Source organism: Acomys minous (genome assembly GCF_964271855.1).
Source record: "Acomys minous genome assembly, chromosome: 19".
NCBI lineage: Eukaryota > Metazoa > Chordata > Mammalia > Rodentia > Muridae > Acomys > Acomys minous.
The window spans coordinates 35188581-35206029 of NC_140499.1; the positions used below are offsets into that span (position 1 = coordinate 35188581).

General features: G+C 40.1%; 1 protein-coding gene across 6 annotated transcripts in view; it reads left to right on the forward strand.

The window, feature by feature from the left end:
• Nucleotides 1-1237: 1237 nt before the first annotated feature.
• The window catches only part of TSC22D2 (TSC22 domain family member 2), a 50214-nt gene continuing 34002 nt past the window's right edge, over nt 1238-17449 (forward strand). For 2 of the 6 annotated variants that reach the window (XR_014776953.1, XM_084769850.1), the window contains exons 1-2: nt 1261-4033; nt 15401-15472. Coding sequence is in view for 4 of the 6 variants with exons in the window: in XM_084769850.1 (XP_084625976.1) it covers nt 2100-4033; nt 15401-15472 (2006 nt within the window). In the remaining 2 variants the exon portion in view is untranslated. The other 4 variants (XM_084769852.1, XM_084769853.1, XM_084769851.1 and 1 more) reach the window with 4 other exon arrangements.

The window sequence follows — 17449 nt, forward strand, 5'->3', positions numbered from 1 at the left end:
AATTCACTCTGACGTGATCTCACAAAAGCTGCAATAAATCTGGCATCTTGATTTACAGCAAAACTTCTTAGATTTTAGCTAACTGGGGGTTGTTTTCCTATGTCAGAGTTCAAGAGTGGTGTTTAAAATAACATCCTTGCCCTTGAAACTTCATAGTGCACGACCAGCACTTGGGAAGCAGAGGTAGGAAGTTCACTCATTACAAGTTCAAGGCCAACTTCGGTTTAAGTAAGTAGCCTGGGGAGGATACACTGGGTTAAAAAAAAATGTCCTCACGATTTTGGGTTGTGAAGTAGCTACAAGATGGGAAATTCAGTGGCACTTTCAGAGCTGCTGTCTGACTTGGTACAGGAAGGGGTATTTTCTCACTGTGCATGCTCTAAAGCAAACCAAGTAACAGCATGTTACAAGTATTTAACACAGGCTTTACATCTTTCTAGCCTGTAAGCTGATTTCATGTTCAACATCTCAAAGGTTTAAATGAATTCTTCCAGCCTTGAACCACGGAAAATCCAGGAAAAACTGGAATATGTTACTAATTCCTAATCTTTTTCCAAAAACTTTTACTCTGGGAAATAATCATCCCTGACGCTGTTGGTGAAGTCAGAATTTCAGCTTGCAAGATAATCTTTCTAACTTAATCTGGCTTCGTGTTCTGTGTTAGTCGCCCTCGTTCTCTTAAATCTCACTTTTCTTACTATGGTACTCAACATATATTTTCAGGGCTTTTAACGTCTAGAGCCACGCACTTCTAGGGCTGCCCCGATCGCCCTAGTTTTCTCCCCTAGCGCCCTGGTTCCACTAAGACTATGCTAAACATTAGACACACAGCACATGACCTCCAGTCATCCAGAATCTCCACACTCCGGTACTAAACCGTCTTGCAATTTAAAACCGTCCTCTGGTTTCTCAACTCCTAATGAACCCGCGGCGTGAAATTTAAATTTGAAAATTTTTAAATAAAGAACTCGCTCCCCTTTCTCTAACCCTTAGCCCCGCCCACGAGCCCCCCCCCCTAGCCTCCACGCGAAGCTGCAGGAAACCGGAGGGGGCGGGTCGGGTCGGTGACGTCACGACGCCGGCGCGTCACGGAACGGCGGCGGCTGCGGCGCTGGCGGTGGCTGCGGCAGCGGCGGCATTTTAGTCTGCGGCGGCGGCGGCTGCGGGGCTGCTGCTGCTCCTCCTCCCAGCATCCCTGGCGCGGCCATTTCAGCCCCATCTTGGCCGAGTGGAGGGAGCTGCAGCCGCTGCTTCAGCAGTTTGAATTTCAGGTTTTGTTTTTTTTTTTTTTCCGAGGTCTGCGAGCCGGCCGCGCCGAGGAGAAGCGGAAGACGCCGCCACCGGTCCCCTCACGCCGCCGAGCGCCTCCGCTCGCTTGCCGTTCCTTCAGCCGCCGCCGCCGCCGCCGCCCCTCACGCGCCTCAGAGCCGCGAGGAGGCCGGGCCCCGCCGCCGCCGCCGCCGCCGCGGGGTGGCTCCCTGAGGGAGGCCAGACTGCCGGCCTTCCCCGCCCCCGAGCGGGCTTCCGCCCCCGCCGCCGGCATGGCCCCTGGGCTACGCTCGGGCTAGAGCCCGGGACGGAGGGCTGCCTCTCGCCGCGGACCTCCAGCCCAGTCAGGAAGCACCGGTCCCGGCCTCGCCGCTCCGCCTTCTTCCTCCGCGTCGCCGCGCGGGAGCAGCCGCGGGCCCCGGCCGGAGGAGCCCGAGCGGGGCAGAACCGCCCCTCACGCCGCCGCCGCCGCCGCCTCCTGCGCCCTGCGCTCCACCCCCAGCCGGGCCTGCTGACCGCGCCGAGCGCTGGGCTGGACTGACCGGGGCGGCTGAACCCCCGTGCGAGCAGCCGGCCCGCCCCTGAACCACGCTCCAGCCGTCACTGACGGGTTGACTTGAGGCACCGGCGGCCCCGGGAGGTGAGAAGGAAGGAAGGGAGGAGGATGTCGCGCCGAGACGCCGGCGCCCAGAGCAGACCGTGACTTGCGGCGTGGGCCGTAGACCCAGGCGCGAACTCGGACTTTGTCTTTGGGGACCCGTGCTCGGCCCTTCTCGGTTTCCGGTGGGGGGGTCCCAGAGGAGCCTCCGTCCCTCCGGCCTTTTTCCACCATGTCGAAGATGCCAGCCAAGAAGAAGAGCTGCTTCCAGATCACCAGTGTCACCACGGCCCAGGTGGCCACTAGCATCACCGAGGACACCGAGAGCCTGGACGACCCGGACGAGTCGCGCACGGAGGACGTGTCCTCCGAGATCTTCGACGTCTCTCGGGCTACGGATTACGGCCCCGAGGAGGTGTGTGAACGCAGCTCCTCCGAAGAGACGCTCAACAATGTCGGGGATGCGGAAACTCCCGGGACCGTGTCCCCCAACCTCATCCTAGATGGGCAGCTGGCAGCCGCCTCAGCTGCGCCCGCCAACGGAGGCAGCGGCGTGTCGGCCCGGAGCGTGGCGGGGGCACTCGCCCAGACGCTGGCGGCGGCCGCCACTTCGGTGACTGCCCCGGGCCCAGGTAGTACAACTCCGTCTCAGCCCCCCGCCACTTGTAGTTCCCGTTTCCGCGTGATCAAGCTAGACCACGGGAGCGGAGAGCCTTATCGGCGCGGCCGATGGACGTGTATGGAATACTACGAGCGGGATTCAGATAGTAGCGTCCTCACTAGGTCTGGGGATTGCATTAGACACAGCAATACTTTGGAGCAGACTGCGGAGCGGGACAGCGGCCTGGGCGCCACCGGAGGGTCGGTGGTGGTGGTGGTGGCCTCCATGCAGGGGGCGCACGGGCTGGACTCGGGAACTGACAGCTCCTTGACTGCTGTGTCACAGCTACCCCCGTCGGAGAAAATGAGCCAGCCCACTCTCGCCCAGCCGCAGAGTTTCAGCGTTGGGCAGCCACAGCCTCCACCGCCCGTAGGTGGGGCTGTGGCTCCAAGTTCGGCGTCGCTACCGCCGTTCCCCGGAGCGGCGACCGGGCCGCAGCCAATGACGGTAGCCGCTCAGCCAACCCAGCTCCAGGGAGCCGTGGCCGGCGGCGCCCTCCCGGGGCCTATTGGCCAGGGCCTGCCACCGATGAATGTAAACCTGGCGCAGCAGCCTGTTGCCCTGGCAGCTCAGCAGGGCCCAGCGGTCGGCTCTTTGCCACAGCATCATCCGCAGCAGTTCGCGTATCCCCAGCCTCAGTTACCACCAGGGCATTTGTTGCCGGTCCAGCCCTCCGGCCAGAGTGAGTACCTGCAGCCCCACGCTGCCCTGCAGCCGCCAAGCCCTGCGCAGCCCTTGTCCACAAGTGCTGGCTCGACCTCTGCTTCTGCGGCGAGCTTTCCTCTGGGGTCTGGTCCGAGCGTTTCCTCCTTGGGTGCGCAGATGATGGGAGCCTCTTCCCAGCCCAGTGAAGCTGTGGCTCCAGGTCCGGTTCCCGGCGGCCAGGCTGTTCCTTGTCAACCGGCCGGGGTGGCCCCAGCTGCTATAGGAGGCATGGTGCAGCCAGGCTCTGGGCTTACCGTGGCTGGGCAGCCCCAGTCCATGCAGCCTCCATCGCAAATGGGTGGCAGTGGTCAGCTGTCAGCCTTGCCTGGTGGTCCTCACACCGTGGTGCCCGGAGTTCCAAACGTGCCTGCAGCGGTACCCGCTCCAAGCGTGCCTAGTGTGCCCACCACTTCTGTTACTATGCCAAATGTACCCGCGCCTCTGGGCCAGTCTCCGCAGCTGAGCAGCCATACGCCAGTCAGCCGGAGCAGCAGCAGCGTCATCCAACAAGTTGGGCCGCCCTTAGTGCAAGGCACACACAGTGCACCAACAAGTCTACCACAGTCTGACCTAAGCCAGTTTCAGACTCAGACCCAGCCTTTAGTCGGGCAAGTTGACGATACTAGAAGAAAATCAGAACCCCTACCTCAACCACCACTTTCTCTCATTGCTGAAAACAAGCCTGTTGTGAAGCCTCCAGTTGCAGATGCCCTGGCAAACCCCCTTCAGCTAACACCTATGAACAGTTTGGCCACCTCTGTGTTCAGCATTGCTATTCCTGTTGATGGTGATGAAGACAGGTATGGAACCTTTTATTTTAAATATCTTGTAGAATTGCTTGACTCAAACTGTTTAAAATACAGTTGTGGGAGATTTCCCTCCGCCCCCCTCCCCCACTGAGGCTTTAGTTTTAGTTTTAAAACTTAGTAAAAAATCAATTCAAAGTTTTAAAGTAGAGGTGTAAGAAGAGTCCTTGTGTTTTGTTTAAAGCAATTAAATGGATAGTGATTCAATGTATTTCAGCTTAACAATTTAAAGATGGGAGCTGGTACCCCCTCCCTCCCCATCAATAAGATTGCCCCTTTCTAAGGTATTAATTACTTTTCTGTACTTATGGCAGAGTTTTGCAGAGTTAGTTTTGAAACTCTGTAAGACTGAAAACCAGAAGACCTTCTGTGGTCCGGGAAGCAGAGGAATAGAAGCAAACGTGAGATCTGTCTTTGACTCTCCTAAGTCAGCTTTTTAACAAAGGAGTCCATGAAGGTTCCCAGTAACTTCTCAAAGCTACTACTTTTGCTTAAGAAAACAAAAAAGACTGTAAAGATAGATATTCTCCTATCATCAGTCTTGAGTACAGGGAAGGGAAGTGTGAAATGCTTAAATAGTAAAAACTATATGAAATGTCTGTAACCAACCAACTCCTGCTATCTAGAGTGTAAGGAATGTCTTTTTAAAAGCTTAGGTAAAAGTTAGTGTATTGCTACACTATTCTATAGCAGTTTATGTTGGTTATGGCCTGCTTAGGAGTTGTAGTGTTCTTTTTAGGAGCTGTCGCATAGACTTGACATTACATAATTCCAGCCTTGTTAAAAACTTAATTGCAGTATTTTAATACTACATTAAAAATAACAGAAAAAGAGTGGGGTATCTTCTTACACTGGAGGTTTTAGAGAGAGGTTAACTTAAAGTGCTAAAAGGATCAAACCTTGATAGGAGCTTCTAAAATCATTGGTATGTAGTAGATTACCTTGAAATACTAAACTTTTCTTCTATATTTTAGTCCCTCATAGTCTCTGTTTTATTTTATATATACTTATGCTAGTTTAAAAATGCTTACTGGCATTCATTCATCTCTGGTTCTGTAATTCAAAGTTCATGATTTTTGTAGCCAAGTTGTGGGAAGTCTTTGTTACACTTGAGAACTCAGTGTCTATAAGTGAGCTAGTCAACTAGCCAAGTCACTGAAATATTTACTTTAATATGGGTAGGATTACCAAGTTAAAAAAAGAAAACAAAACTGATTTCATTTAGCAACTCAAACAACAACAAAATCCCTCTATTTCTCTAGTTGCTCCTATTTTTAGGGGTAGGGCCACATTTGACAGGCAGAAGGAATTTACTTTTCACCTTTGATGGTGGAGAATATTACTTTACCTTTTCTAGCTAGCCGGAACCTATATTTTCTAAGTTGGTAAATTATCTTTTACTTACCCTCTCTGATCTATACACTGCCCTGTATCTTCAGTTAATGACTTTCCCCCAACTTCCTCTTTTACATGTAAAACCTATGAATGAAGAATACATCTTTCCTCTTCACACACTTTGCAGTGTACAGCATCTACAGTTATATTCTTCAGAACTAAAAGAATAATATATTGAAGCATAACTCTGTTGACAAATGGAAACTCTGAAACATTCCTTTTGAATATGTTCTACAGATGCATATATTTTTACCTCATTGTAGTAAAAGTGATCTCAGAAATCTTATTTCAAAATGGATATTTTAACTGCACACAGTGCTATATCATTGTTCCTACTGTCATCAGTTGATTCTTTTCAAGGGTTTGATTGTGCATAATCACATTTTAAATGTGCCACTTCTTTCCTTTACTCCAGTCTTAAATTCTGCATTGCATGTTACCAGTTTTTTCATTCATTTTTTTTTTAAAACATGCTAGTTTCCAATATGTAATCTTACACATTTGATGTTTTGTCACTGGACCAACACACCTGGTGAAGGAATGAATCCATTAATTAGAAATAGGGTTTAGTCTTGTTTGTTTAAAGAATGTCTTTGTAAAAGAGGGCATTCTAAAGCTTTACATTTGAGAAAAACGTTTTTCCAGGAACATGTTTAAATTACTCAGATGAATAACTTGTAAGAAATAGTACTAACTAGAGACATTACTTTAAATAAAATTTGAGGTTACTATTCTTAAAATCTGCAGTATCATTTATAATCCTTCAAAAGTAATATAAATTGGAGAGTTCCTGAGGAATTATGTCTTAAACTTTATAAATAGGTTAATACATTTCTATCTTAAGGAGGTACTTGTAAATACTCAGTTTTTGTTTAAACTCTAGATTTGGCAAACAGCTTTTAGTTCTTTTGTTTTTAAACAAAAGGAAGGAAGATGGGAGGTTAACAAAAAGTGGGTTTTAGGTTCTTATTGAAAGCCCCATAGTTTTGGTTCCATACTAGGTAGGGCCTATATTGAATCAATTTTGAGATTGTTTATATTAAACAGCTACTGTAAGTGATACCTTTAAAGGGCCGAAGCAAAGGATCATCAATTATCACTGCCTGCTGACACCATACATTATTAAGCATCAAGTTGTGAGATTTTCCCAGCCATTTTGATTATAAAAATTTATTGTTACACATTAAGGCTTCTCACATTGAATTTGTATAAACTGGTGGTTATATTGATGGTTGATAAAGAATTGTGTAGCCACTTTTACAGTGAACATTACAAACTTGACTTAAACTGCCTGTACATTTTACAGACTTTTTTTTTTAATATTGTAAATGAGAGGAGATGTAAACTATTACTGGCCCTAAATGGAGCATAGTACAGATTGTCTTCCATAAATAACTGACCAGTTGAACTCTGAAGGTAGCATTCCAGGAACTCATGAATGGCTATAATTGTGAGCTGTCAACTGCTGGACAATTGAAAACCTGATTTTTGTAAGGATCCCTTAGTGGCATATATCTCTGTCTTGTTTAATTTGAATAATTTGCTTATGAATAGTAATGCTAACTGGTATGTCCTATAAATACAGATTTGTTCATATATATATTTAATGGATTTCACATACATTTAATGGACTACTCACTTTAACTTGAAGTTTTAAATGAGAGGATCTATTTAAATATATACCAGGAACAACACTGTCCTCTTGTCTTGGTATAAAATGTATAGCCCCGTTTTAAGAGCCTTGTTCCAGAAAGGTCTCCCTGTACATAAATTTAAAAAATATGAAAGCTCCTTAACCTTGAATGTTTCTTTTGGACCTTAACCTTTTTTAATCTAATGCATTCTGGAGGTAATTTTGATCTTCCAGCTTTACAATTAATGAGTAAATCAGAAGCAAGATAACTGTCTTATGCCAGTCTAAGACTTTCAGAATGCAGTCTTACCTAGGTATTGGTAGTCAAAGTATAAAATCAGATATGTACATGATATTATTTAGTATAAAAACTGATAATAGTACATTCATTAGAAATATCTAACTGCCAAAATATACATTAGTTGTAACATGGATCTCAATTAAAAAAAACCTCTGAATTTACAGAAAGGCTAATGATTTTCCAAAGAAATTCCTACAGGTTTTATCAGTAGGATTTGGCCTTTTCTATTCACAGGGTGACTTTTTTTTTAAGTTGAGAGCTAGTAACTATGATCCAAATGTTTATTATTTTTAAAAAATGCTTATGTGTATGAAACACAGCCTTAGTAATTATTTTATACAGTTGTTTTTCATGTAGGTGAAAGAAGGGTATGGAATCCTAAATCTGATAAATCACCTTTGTGAGAAGTCATCTTACATAGTATTAGAAATATGGGGTAAGTCACCCTGAGAATAAATACAGTATCAGGCTATTCTTTAAGGCTCTGACAGCATTTATTTAGAAATGGTATGCCACTGGGATTATGCATTTGGTATATGAGTGGAACCTGCCCCTCTCCCCCTTCTCTCTCTCTCTCTCTCTCTCTCTCTCTCTTTTCCCACTAGAAGAGAGGTTAGCTGCAGATGTCCTCTGATGATCCATTAAGCAAATGTTCCCACCCTTGATCTCTATTAGAGGGAATGGATGGTAGGAAGGTAGAAAAGAGTTTTGGGTTTTCATTTCCCATGATGGCCTGATTCTTAGGGGTAGGAAGTTACTGTATTGAGTGATGGCAGATAACTGAGTTGAAAGAAAATATAGTAGAGTAACATCCAGTTTGGTCTTAGAAAAAAAGAATTTGTCAATAATGGGGATTAATAGTCTAGTTTTTATGACTATTTTATTTTGGATAATTGTTTCAGACCATTTTATATTTGCTTTTCTGAAGAAATAATGTTTACTAATTGTATTATTTAATAAATTTAATGAGAAGGGGCTTCATACAGTCTGTCTAGTTAAATGTAGCCTAAATGTAGCCCTTAGTAGATGGTTATGAAAAAAATGTTGTTTTAGAATAAGAAATTTTAATTATTAGTATTTATGAGGTATTATGCAGCAAAACATGTATTAGAATAAACCTTTAAGTTTTTAGTTTTTCATTATACTCAACTAGTGGTTTATTATTTTAGATTATCACAATACTGATGGGTATATCTACAAAGAATGTACATACATATATCATTGATTATCCCATAACAAATAAAAGACATACTAATGATTCAATATTTATTATGTTCTTAGCCTGGCATTGCTTAAAACTAAAATTAGGTGCCTTTTTGGGAGGCAGAGGCAGAGGCAGACTGGTCTCTTAAAGTTCAAGGCCAGCCTGGTTTACATAGTGAATTACAGGTTAGCCTGGGCTACAAAATGAGACACTGTCTCAAAAAATCAAAATGATACGCCTCCCATGAAGATTGACCAGTTCGCCTTATCATTCTACGGCACTAACACACTGCAATGTGTATAGTTCAAGCTGGAATGATAATATTCAAGATACATATATTGGCTTTTTTATTCCTATAAGCAATTGTATAATAAGTTGGATGGATTAAATTTCATGTATGTTGCTTGGAATTTTTCAAATTGAAAAATTTTGATTCATTTTACTTTATATGTATTAGTGTTTTGCCTGCATGTATGTATGTGTATCGTGTGTCTGTTTGCTGGAGAACAGAAGAGGGCGTTGAGTCCCCTGGAACTGTAGTAACAAATAGTGTGAGCTGCCATGTAGGTTCTGGGAGTCAACACATGCTCTAATCCTCGGACCCATCTCTCCAGTTCCCTCCCGTTTCAAATTCAAAACTCCAAACACTCTCTCTTGCCCCTCCCCACACATGCACACAAATGTATGTGTTTATTGGTAAGGTAAAAATCTGCAAGATAATTAAGTTACTAATTTTTACAACTATCCTACCAAGAATATTTACCATTTGTCAGACTAGGCAGGGCAAACAAGTGAGATCTGATGGTTAGTTTAAATTACCTCAGTCTCTTTTTCCACAAGAATTCACTAAAATTTGGCTGGAGTTTTACTGTATAAAAGATAAGCTTTTTCTGGTGAATGTGTCAGTTATAAAGAACATTGGAATATTTTAAGTCTGTTGAGGACTTTATTAACAGCCTATATAAACAGGTATGATGTTTAACGTGTGATAAAGGATTTCAAAAGCAAAATTTAAAGCCTATTAGCTTCTAAAATAGAATTACAGTTTTACCACTTGGGAGGTTGTGTGTGTTAAACCAAACATCCTTTATATAGTTTAACTCTGCCATGGAAACAGGCAAAAATGAAAATGGCTGTTCTTTTGATTAAATAAAATCAACAGTATGCTTGTGTATTAACATATGAATGACCACTACAGACAGTTAAATCAAACACACCTGAATTAAAATCTACTGTTGCTATGTATTTGGGATAATGGACTTTAAGCCAGTCACTGAGCTCTGCAAAATTTCTCCTTCTTTATGTGAAAAATGAGGATACCGGCTACCTACTTTGAAGATCTCAGTCCTAATGCTGCGACTCCTTAACACACTTTCTCATGTGTGGTGACCTCCAACCATAAAATTATTTTCTTTACTACTTCATAACTGTAATTTTGCTACTGCTATGAGTAGTAATGTAAATATCCGTTATGCACGGTATCATATGCAGCCCCCTGTGAAAGAGTCATTCAGCCATCCACAGACTGAAAATTGCTGATTTAAAGTATTACATTTTCTGTAACCTATAACATAAGAAATAGGAATAAATGTTCCCGGCTCCAAACTACTGTAGATTATCCCCTGAAATGGTACAAATTTTACCAAGAGTCTTCAGTTTGATGTGTGAGTATGAGACTGATACGGATGGTTGTTTTGCCTACATGTGTGTGCCTGCTAGTATACGTGGAAAAGAAGAATACTGCTTTAGTGGTAATGTAGTAAGAATTAAAGTAAATTGTGTTCTAATCTTGATTCTTTAACTGCTTTGCTTATTTAATCGATCAAGTCAACTAATTCTCCTCAGGTTTTATCACATTGGTAAAAATAGAATTGTGATTTTAGTGAGATTTTAAAGTTCTATATAGTCCTGTTGGAGCCAATACTCTGAGATGAGGCTGGGAAGAACCTTTTGTCACAATCCCCCTCTGCTTTGCCACTACCATTGTATGATTGATTGGAAGAAATTAAAGCTTACTTTTTTACTTAAAATACTCATTTTCGAGAAAAAAAATTAAATGCAAAGTAAACAGCTAAAGGAGCAACCAGTCACTCCATTTTGTAGTGTTCTCCAGGTAGTAAATGTTAGAGTACGGAAATAAGATTCTCTTTATTCCAAGGTGGCAGCCTATATGATTATATTATATTTGATATATTTATTAGGTGCTGGTGGAGTAAATAGTAAATGCTAGTGAGGAGTAGTTTTAAGAAATATGATTTCTTAATACAGATTGCTGTTTAGACAGTGTCTGTGCGTGTGTGCGTATGTATGTATGTATGTATTTCAGAACCTAAAATATCCAAACCAGGATAAATTAAAAACTAATTACCTCTGTTCTCCAGCCACCCAATTTCTATCTTCAGAGTCAACCCATTATTTGTACATTCTCTGAGGCTAACTTTTGAATGAGTTTTAATTTAAAAGGCCATTCACATTAGATCACTGATAACAGGTGATTTGCTAAGCCTAGAGAAGTAGCATCTTGTGAAATGAAATCGAACAGTGAGACTGTCATGCTTGGGAAATTGTATCATTAATTTGACAGGAAGCACAGTAAAGGGCTCGATACCATAGTAAGTTTAGATTCTTACGTAATTTTCTAGTTGCTATTTAATAAAAGTATTTCTGGAAGCTTAAAGTAGTGTTTATCTTATGGCTTACTTGAAGACTTAATTCAGTAATTATTATACATTAAAATATAAAGTCACACTGAGTCTCAATAGTCAGAATTGCTATTTGGCAAATATACTAAATAGTTTAATGCACCTGTCTATAAATCTAATTATTCTCTTTGCTTCAACATTACTTTGATTGTGATGAGATACTTGATGCCTTTTAAGATTCTCTACCAAAAGTTGCATTTTGTACAATATAAAATTAAGCTTAATTGTGTCAAACCCTATATAAACATAATTTCACTTGATCTTTTCAGCAAACTGTAAACAAGTGTCTTTTATGGATTAAGAAAGCAAGCACTTAGGTCTGCTACTCCAAAGCCCAGTATTCCTTTGCTTTATTACTTAGTGGGGATAAAGGAGAATTACTGTAACCACTAATAAATGGTTATGTCGTGATGTTTTACCTGAAGGATACTTACAAGCACTTAATCCACACATAAGATTGGAATAGCCCTTATTGATTTTTTTTTTTTTTTTTACTTTCTTTGGTTTCTATTTAAATCTTGAAAGTTTTGACATACAGGAAAGAGAGCATTTTTGCTGAGTTGAGGCTTACATACCTTTTTCCCTTTAAGATTCACCATATGGGAGATGCATATATGTGTTTCTTCTCTCTAGTACAGTTACCCTACAAATAGAGCATCTTGCTAAAGCAAGTGAATATGGTATATGTGTTTGTCACCTGCTGGTATACTGCTTTCATATACTGGGAAATAAATGTGGATGACTAGTATAATGACGCCAGGCGACAGAGAAAGAAAAATCCGTTGTAAATTACCAATGGCACAATTAACAATTAACTTTGAAATGACATGAAAATTGAGGGGACTAAAGGCCTAAGGAAAGTTCTGTTAGTAAGATTACCTAAATGCTAAATGAAACTTAATAGCACAGAGATGAAGCTGACATATTCTTTTCTGCAAGAAATTACATTTGAAACTAGTTTCCTAACAACTTCCTTGAAGTGAATATAAACTACTACTCTTAAGAGCCAGTAATGCAATATTAGAAGAATGAGATGTAGTTTATGTTGAATTTATTACAGCCATCTAAGTGAAAATGTTCTTTTCTTGTTTGTAGACATTTTTCAAAACCACTGAATAAAATAGAACCTTTCCTCCTCTTATTGTACTTTATTTCATAGATTCTTTTTATTACCCCCTAAGCTTTTCTGTTAACTGTAGATAATTTTTTAAATTTTATAAGAAACATCATTACATTGAAAAATGGTGACATTTCATAACATAAGTCATGTGTCTATTTGAAGCTAATTTGCTTAGCAGGTGAATTTGCTTCAAATTAAATGTAGCTATTTCCAAAGTCAAAATATCTGAAGATCTTTTTTTAAATGTCATCTTTCTGAGTAGATGTAATTTTAAATGTTCTTTATAGGGCTGGAGAGATGGCTCAGAGGTTAAGAGTACTGGCTGCTCTTCCAGAGGTCCTGAGTTCAATTCCCAGCAATCACATGGTGGCTCACAACCACCTGTAATGAGATTTGGTGCCCTCTTCTGGCATCCAGGTGTACACTCAGATAAAACACTCATCTATATAAAATAAACAAATCTTTTTAAAAATATTAAAAATTTTCTTCATAAAGAAATTTAAATTCCAAATTAGAGACTAACTTAAAAGTTTACTATGCTGTTTTCCTCTTCCTCTGTCGTCATCTTTGCATTATCCCATTAAAGTTGAAGTCTCTAAACAAAATAATAAGGACTAATAACAAACTAGTTCTCATGTTGTTGTGAGCAGACTTGATTTATTTAGTTGGTGGCGGGAGGAGCCAAATTAGGTTTGAGTTCATTACCATTTATCTTACTTGGCTGACTTGATTTTGAAGGACAGTGGGGGGAAATAGTCTAACAAAAGTTAGAAGATGTTAGAATCCTCTTAAATTTTGTTGTTGGAACATCTAATCTGTGCTTTTGATTGTTTTAGACCCAGGTAAGAAAAAGGGTTCAAAGAATAGAAAGGAAATAAAGTAGGAAAAGTAATAAGAGCTACACATTGTTAAAGAGTTCTAATTAATCAAAAGAACTACTTTGGTGATTCTCTGTTACCCAATGTCAATGTGACTTTTCTGGTTTTATCAGAAGTGGTACCTAGTGGTTAAAATCTAAAATGCCATCTAAAAAGTGATTGTGCATACAACACAGCTTGACTCAATTCAGGTTTTGAAGTCATGATTCTGTTTTTAATTTGATAATCATTAATATTTAATTGCTATTGCAGATAACCTTGTAAGTTTTTACTTTATTTTATGTGTATGTGCACGTGTTTGTATGAGTGTATGCTATGTGTCTGCCAGTGCTCATGGAGGCCCCACGAGAGTGTTGGATCTCCTAGAGCTGGTGTTACAGTGAGTTGTTGTGACCCACCTGGCTTCTGTGCTAGGAACCGAGAGCCAGATAGACTGCCACCTTCTATGATGCTTGGGGAGTTACTTTTGTCTGGTCCACTTCTGATCAGTGAGATGGAAATGGTAAGTCTTACCCCTTTTAGGTAGGGCTATTGTGGAAATTGAGTCAATAAATGTAAAGGAGTTCCCGTAGCATCTAATATACAGCAAGTATGTTCTTAGCTGCTGTTCTTATACTATAGCCTGGATCAAAGATTTGGTTTTTTGTTTTTCCTTGTAGCCTCAGAGAAAAATGATTGATTGATTGATTGATTGTTTGTTTGATTGATTGGGTGACTGATTAGTCATCAGATTTCATGGAGCTCGAGTACCATGCAGTAGAGTGGATCCTGGGAACTGTATTTGGGCTCTTAGCAACCAACAGCACTAGGTGCTCTCAACCACTGAGCCATCTTATTTAGCCCCAAGTCAAGGATTTTTAAAGTGATATGGTAGGTACTTGTTAACTCCCTTAAAGTACAGGTAGATGGTGAGGAAGACATTAGAATTATGCTTAATGAGTGCAAACTGTTAGGTTTGTTAAAAGCTTAGCTCCTGGAGAAATTTTTATGACATACAGAGTCAATTATATATACTGGAGTTTGCCTACTTTAGCTTATCAGTTACTTAAAGTTCTGTGATGTTTGCCCTAGGGACTATGTCCTTAGGGATAGTTGGAATGAGTGACATAGTTGATGTGGCAGGATATTTGATCACTCTGTGAGCCCCTAAATTGTGTTGTTTACTGAAAAACCTGTTTCTAATTGTGGTCTGGTTCAGCTCTAGTAAACACCTTTATCTAAGAACTTTCTGTTTGAATATTTTAAACAGGATTAAATAAAGTCAACCATAAGTCAAGAGGCAGAGCAAGCAACCATTTAACAGGGAATGAGCATAGGAAAAAACCAGAAGAAATCAGGAGGATAGATAGAGAGATGCAGAGGAAGTAGAAGGGAGGGACATTCAGTTTGAGGTTGTTTTGTTTTTGAGAGAGAGCATGGGAAAGGAGGGTTCTTTCCTTTTGGGACATCAGCAGAGTAGAAGGTCAGTTGGGTGCTTTCTCTGCCTCTCTGAGTTAGCAGGCTTTCACCATAGCATCTGTCTCCCAAGCTTTGATTAGAAAAATCGAACAATTGAGATTTTGATAAAAACAAGTTTATAAATGTTTAATATACGAAATTAGAATGCTTCCATACAATTGTATTGCTCCCCCGCCCACAACTAGGTCAGAGAAACTACATACAAATAAACTTAAAAGTGGAAATGTGTTATGACCAACCCAGGAAGGACTCATATTATTCATCATTAACCCTTCTTTTTTTAACAAATTCTAGGAAGCAATAGCTTAGTGTTATACATGGATATTCTACTGGAGAACAACTTAACTAAAACTCTAGCTGACTGTTAAGGCATCTAATACAACCTGGTATTGATAGGCAGGCTGAACTGGTCACATTTATGTATATTTGCACACAATTGAATGTTAGTATTTAACTTATCTGTTATTCTTTCTTTTAGAACTTTGATCCTTAATTACTGTGGGTTTTTTTTTTAAATCCAAAGTATCGTTTTAAACTGTCTTAGCACTTTCTTTTTCTTTTTTCAAATTTAAGTGGTTACACTGTGTGGGAATCTAAACTCTTCCAATTTGTAAACTGCTTATACTGTACGTTCTCAACTTCATTTCCATTTGATTCTTGGGTCTCACAGGAATCCTTCAACTGCTTTCTACCAAGCGTTCCATTTGAACACGTTTCAGGAATCAAAGAGCCTCTGGGATAGGTATGATTACTTGATATGGAATGCATACATGCAAAAATGTATGCATGAATTGCTTTGCATAAAAGTGATCTTTGCTATTTTAAAAGGGGGCGGAATCACATGGTATCTAGCATGGGACAAAGCAGCAAAATAAACCAAAAAGACTGCCCATAGAATATAAGTCTGCTTTTTATTTTACTGCATTCTATGCATAGTATTTCTTTATTTTAAAAGATTTACATACTCCATTGTCTTAAAATAATCACTTCATATATCTTAGTACAAAATATTTTTTCTATTAAATCAGTCTTAATTTTTATGCTATTTTATAGGATTTATAACAACACACACACAAAAAGTTACTTCAAGCTAAAAAAAAAAAAACTAGAGAGAAACAAGACCTGAATAACAAAATTGTCATTAATTTTGACAAGAAATTGTCACCAAGTTTGCTTGTTAGAATTTCGTAGATCTATATAACAACTTGCTTTTTCACAAAAATACCATTTAGGTCTTATTTTTCACTTTCAAAAACAAGAACAACAACAACAAAAATAACGAAACAAAAACTTCAGATTGCACTTTTGGCAAAAGATACTTTGGTTTATCTTTCTGCTTAACACACCGTTTTTAAACAGTATATGCTTTCTTCAGTTACCTGGCTGAATATTTATTAACAATCCATCATTCAGTGTTTAATTAATAGGAGTTCAACACAGTGTTTTTTAAATTCCCACAAAGCTTGTTAGATTCCTTTAACTCTGCCTGGCAACGCATTTGTGTCATCTGGCATATTTTTGGATAGCACTCATGGACTCAACTCTCTTTCATTAGAAAAGAGAGTTGCTAAGTGCATGTACATGTCATATTAAGACATGTTGTGCATTGCCTTAATGATATAATTTTCTTTTAAATTTTAGGCTTGATTTGTTTGTATGTATAACTCTAAAGATATTTTCTAAACAAAGTATCTTGTAGTTGGTTTGTTCCTTATTTAACCAGAAGTCATTTTAAACAGTTTTTGAACAGGAAGTTTATATATAATCAAGCTTTAATTAATTTTGGTCTAGCAGTATAAAATGTTATAAATAAATGAATAAGTAGACTATGGTATGAAACAGACTTGAGGTTTTAGTCACTCAAATAGTACTTGAGATATACCTTATACTTTTCTTGACTACAAGGAAATATAGTACTGTTTGAATATAATAAAAGTAGCTTTAAATGCAGTTTAAATATTTGTAATATCTAGCTCTCATAACCTGTCATGTCAGTATGAATGATGTGTTATTTTCATTAATACATTGTGGAAAGGTTTGATCTTTATTTTGTGTAATTTGGATCTAACACTGAAATGGTCCTTTAGTTTCATTATAAGACAGTCAAAGAAGTTACTTGTTCATAACTGTTGTTACAACTAAATACTTGTTTTCTTTAGTAGATACGAAATACTTTCAGCATATCAGAAATGAGTAAAGTTGTTCTATGTATATCATGTCTCATTGGTTAAAAATTATTTCTGAGCTGGGGAAAAGGCAGTGGACTTGAACTTAGATCCCTGTCACCAAAAGAAGAACCAAATATGGCAGTCCAGACACTAGAAAATGGCAACAGAACAGTCCCTACATCTCACTGACCTACTGGTCTACACAGTATAGCTAATCAGCAAGGTGCAGACTCAGTGCGAGGCCTTCCCTTGAAAAATAGATGGGGTAGAGTAAGACAGCTGATGTTGGCCTTCAGTTCTCTCTCTCTCTCTCTCTGGCCTTCAGTTCTCTCTCTCTCTCTCTCTCTCTCTCTCTCTCTCTCTCTCTCTCTCTCTCTCTCTCACACACACACACACACACACACACACACACACACACACACACACACAGAGTATTCCCCCCTTTTGGAGCCTGTTATCCAGAACCAAAGAAGTTAATGGATATTTGTACTGTTGCCAGTATAGTCAGAACTTAATATTACAGATATTCTTCACTGTAAACTGGCCTGGTT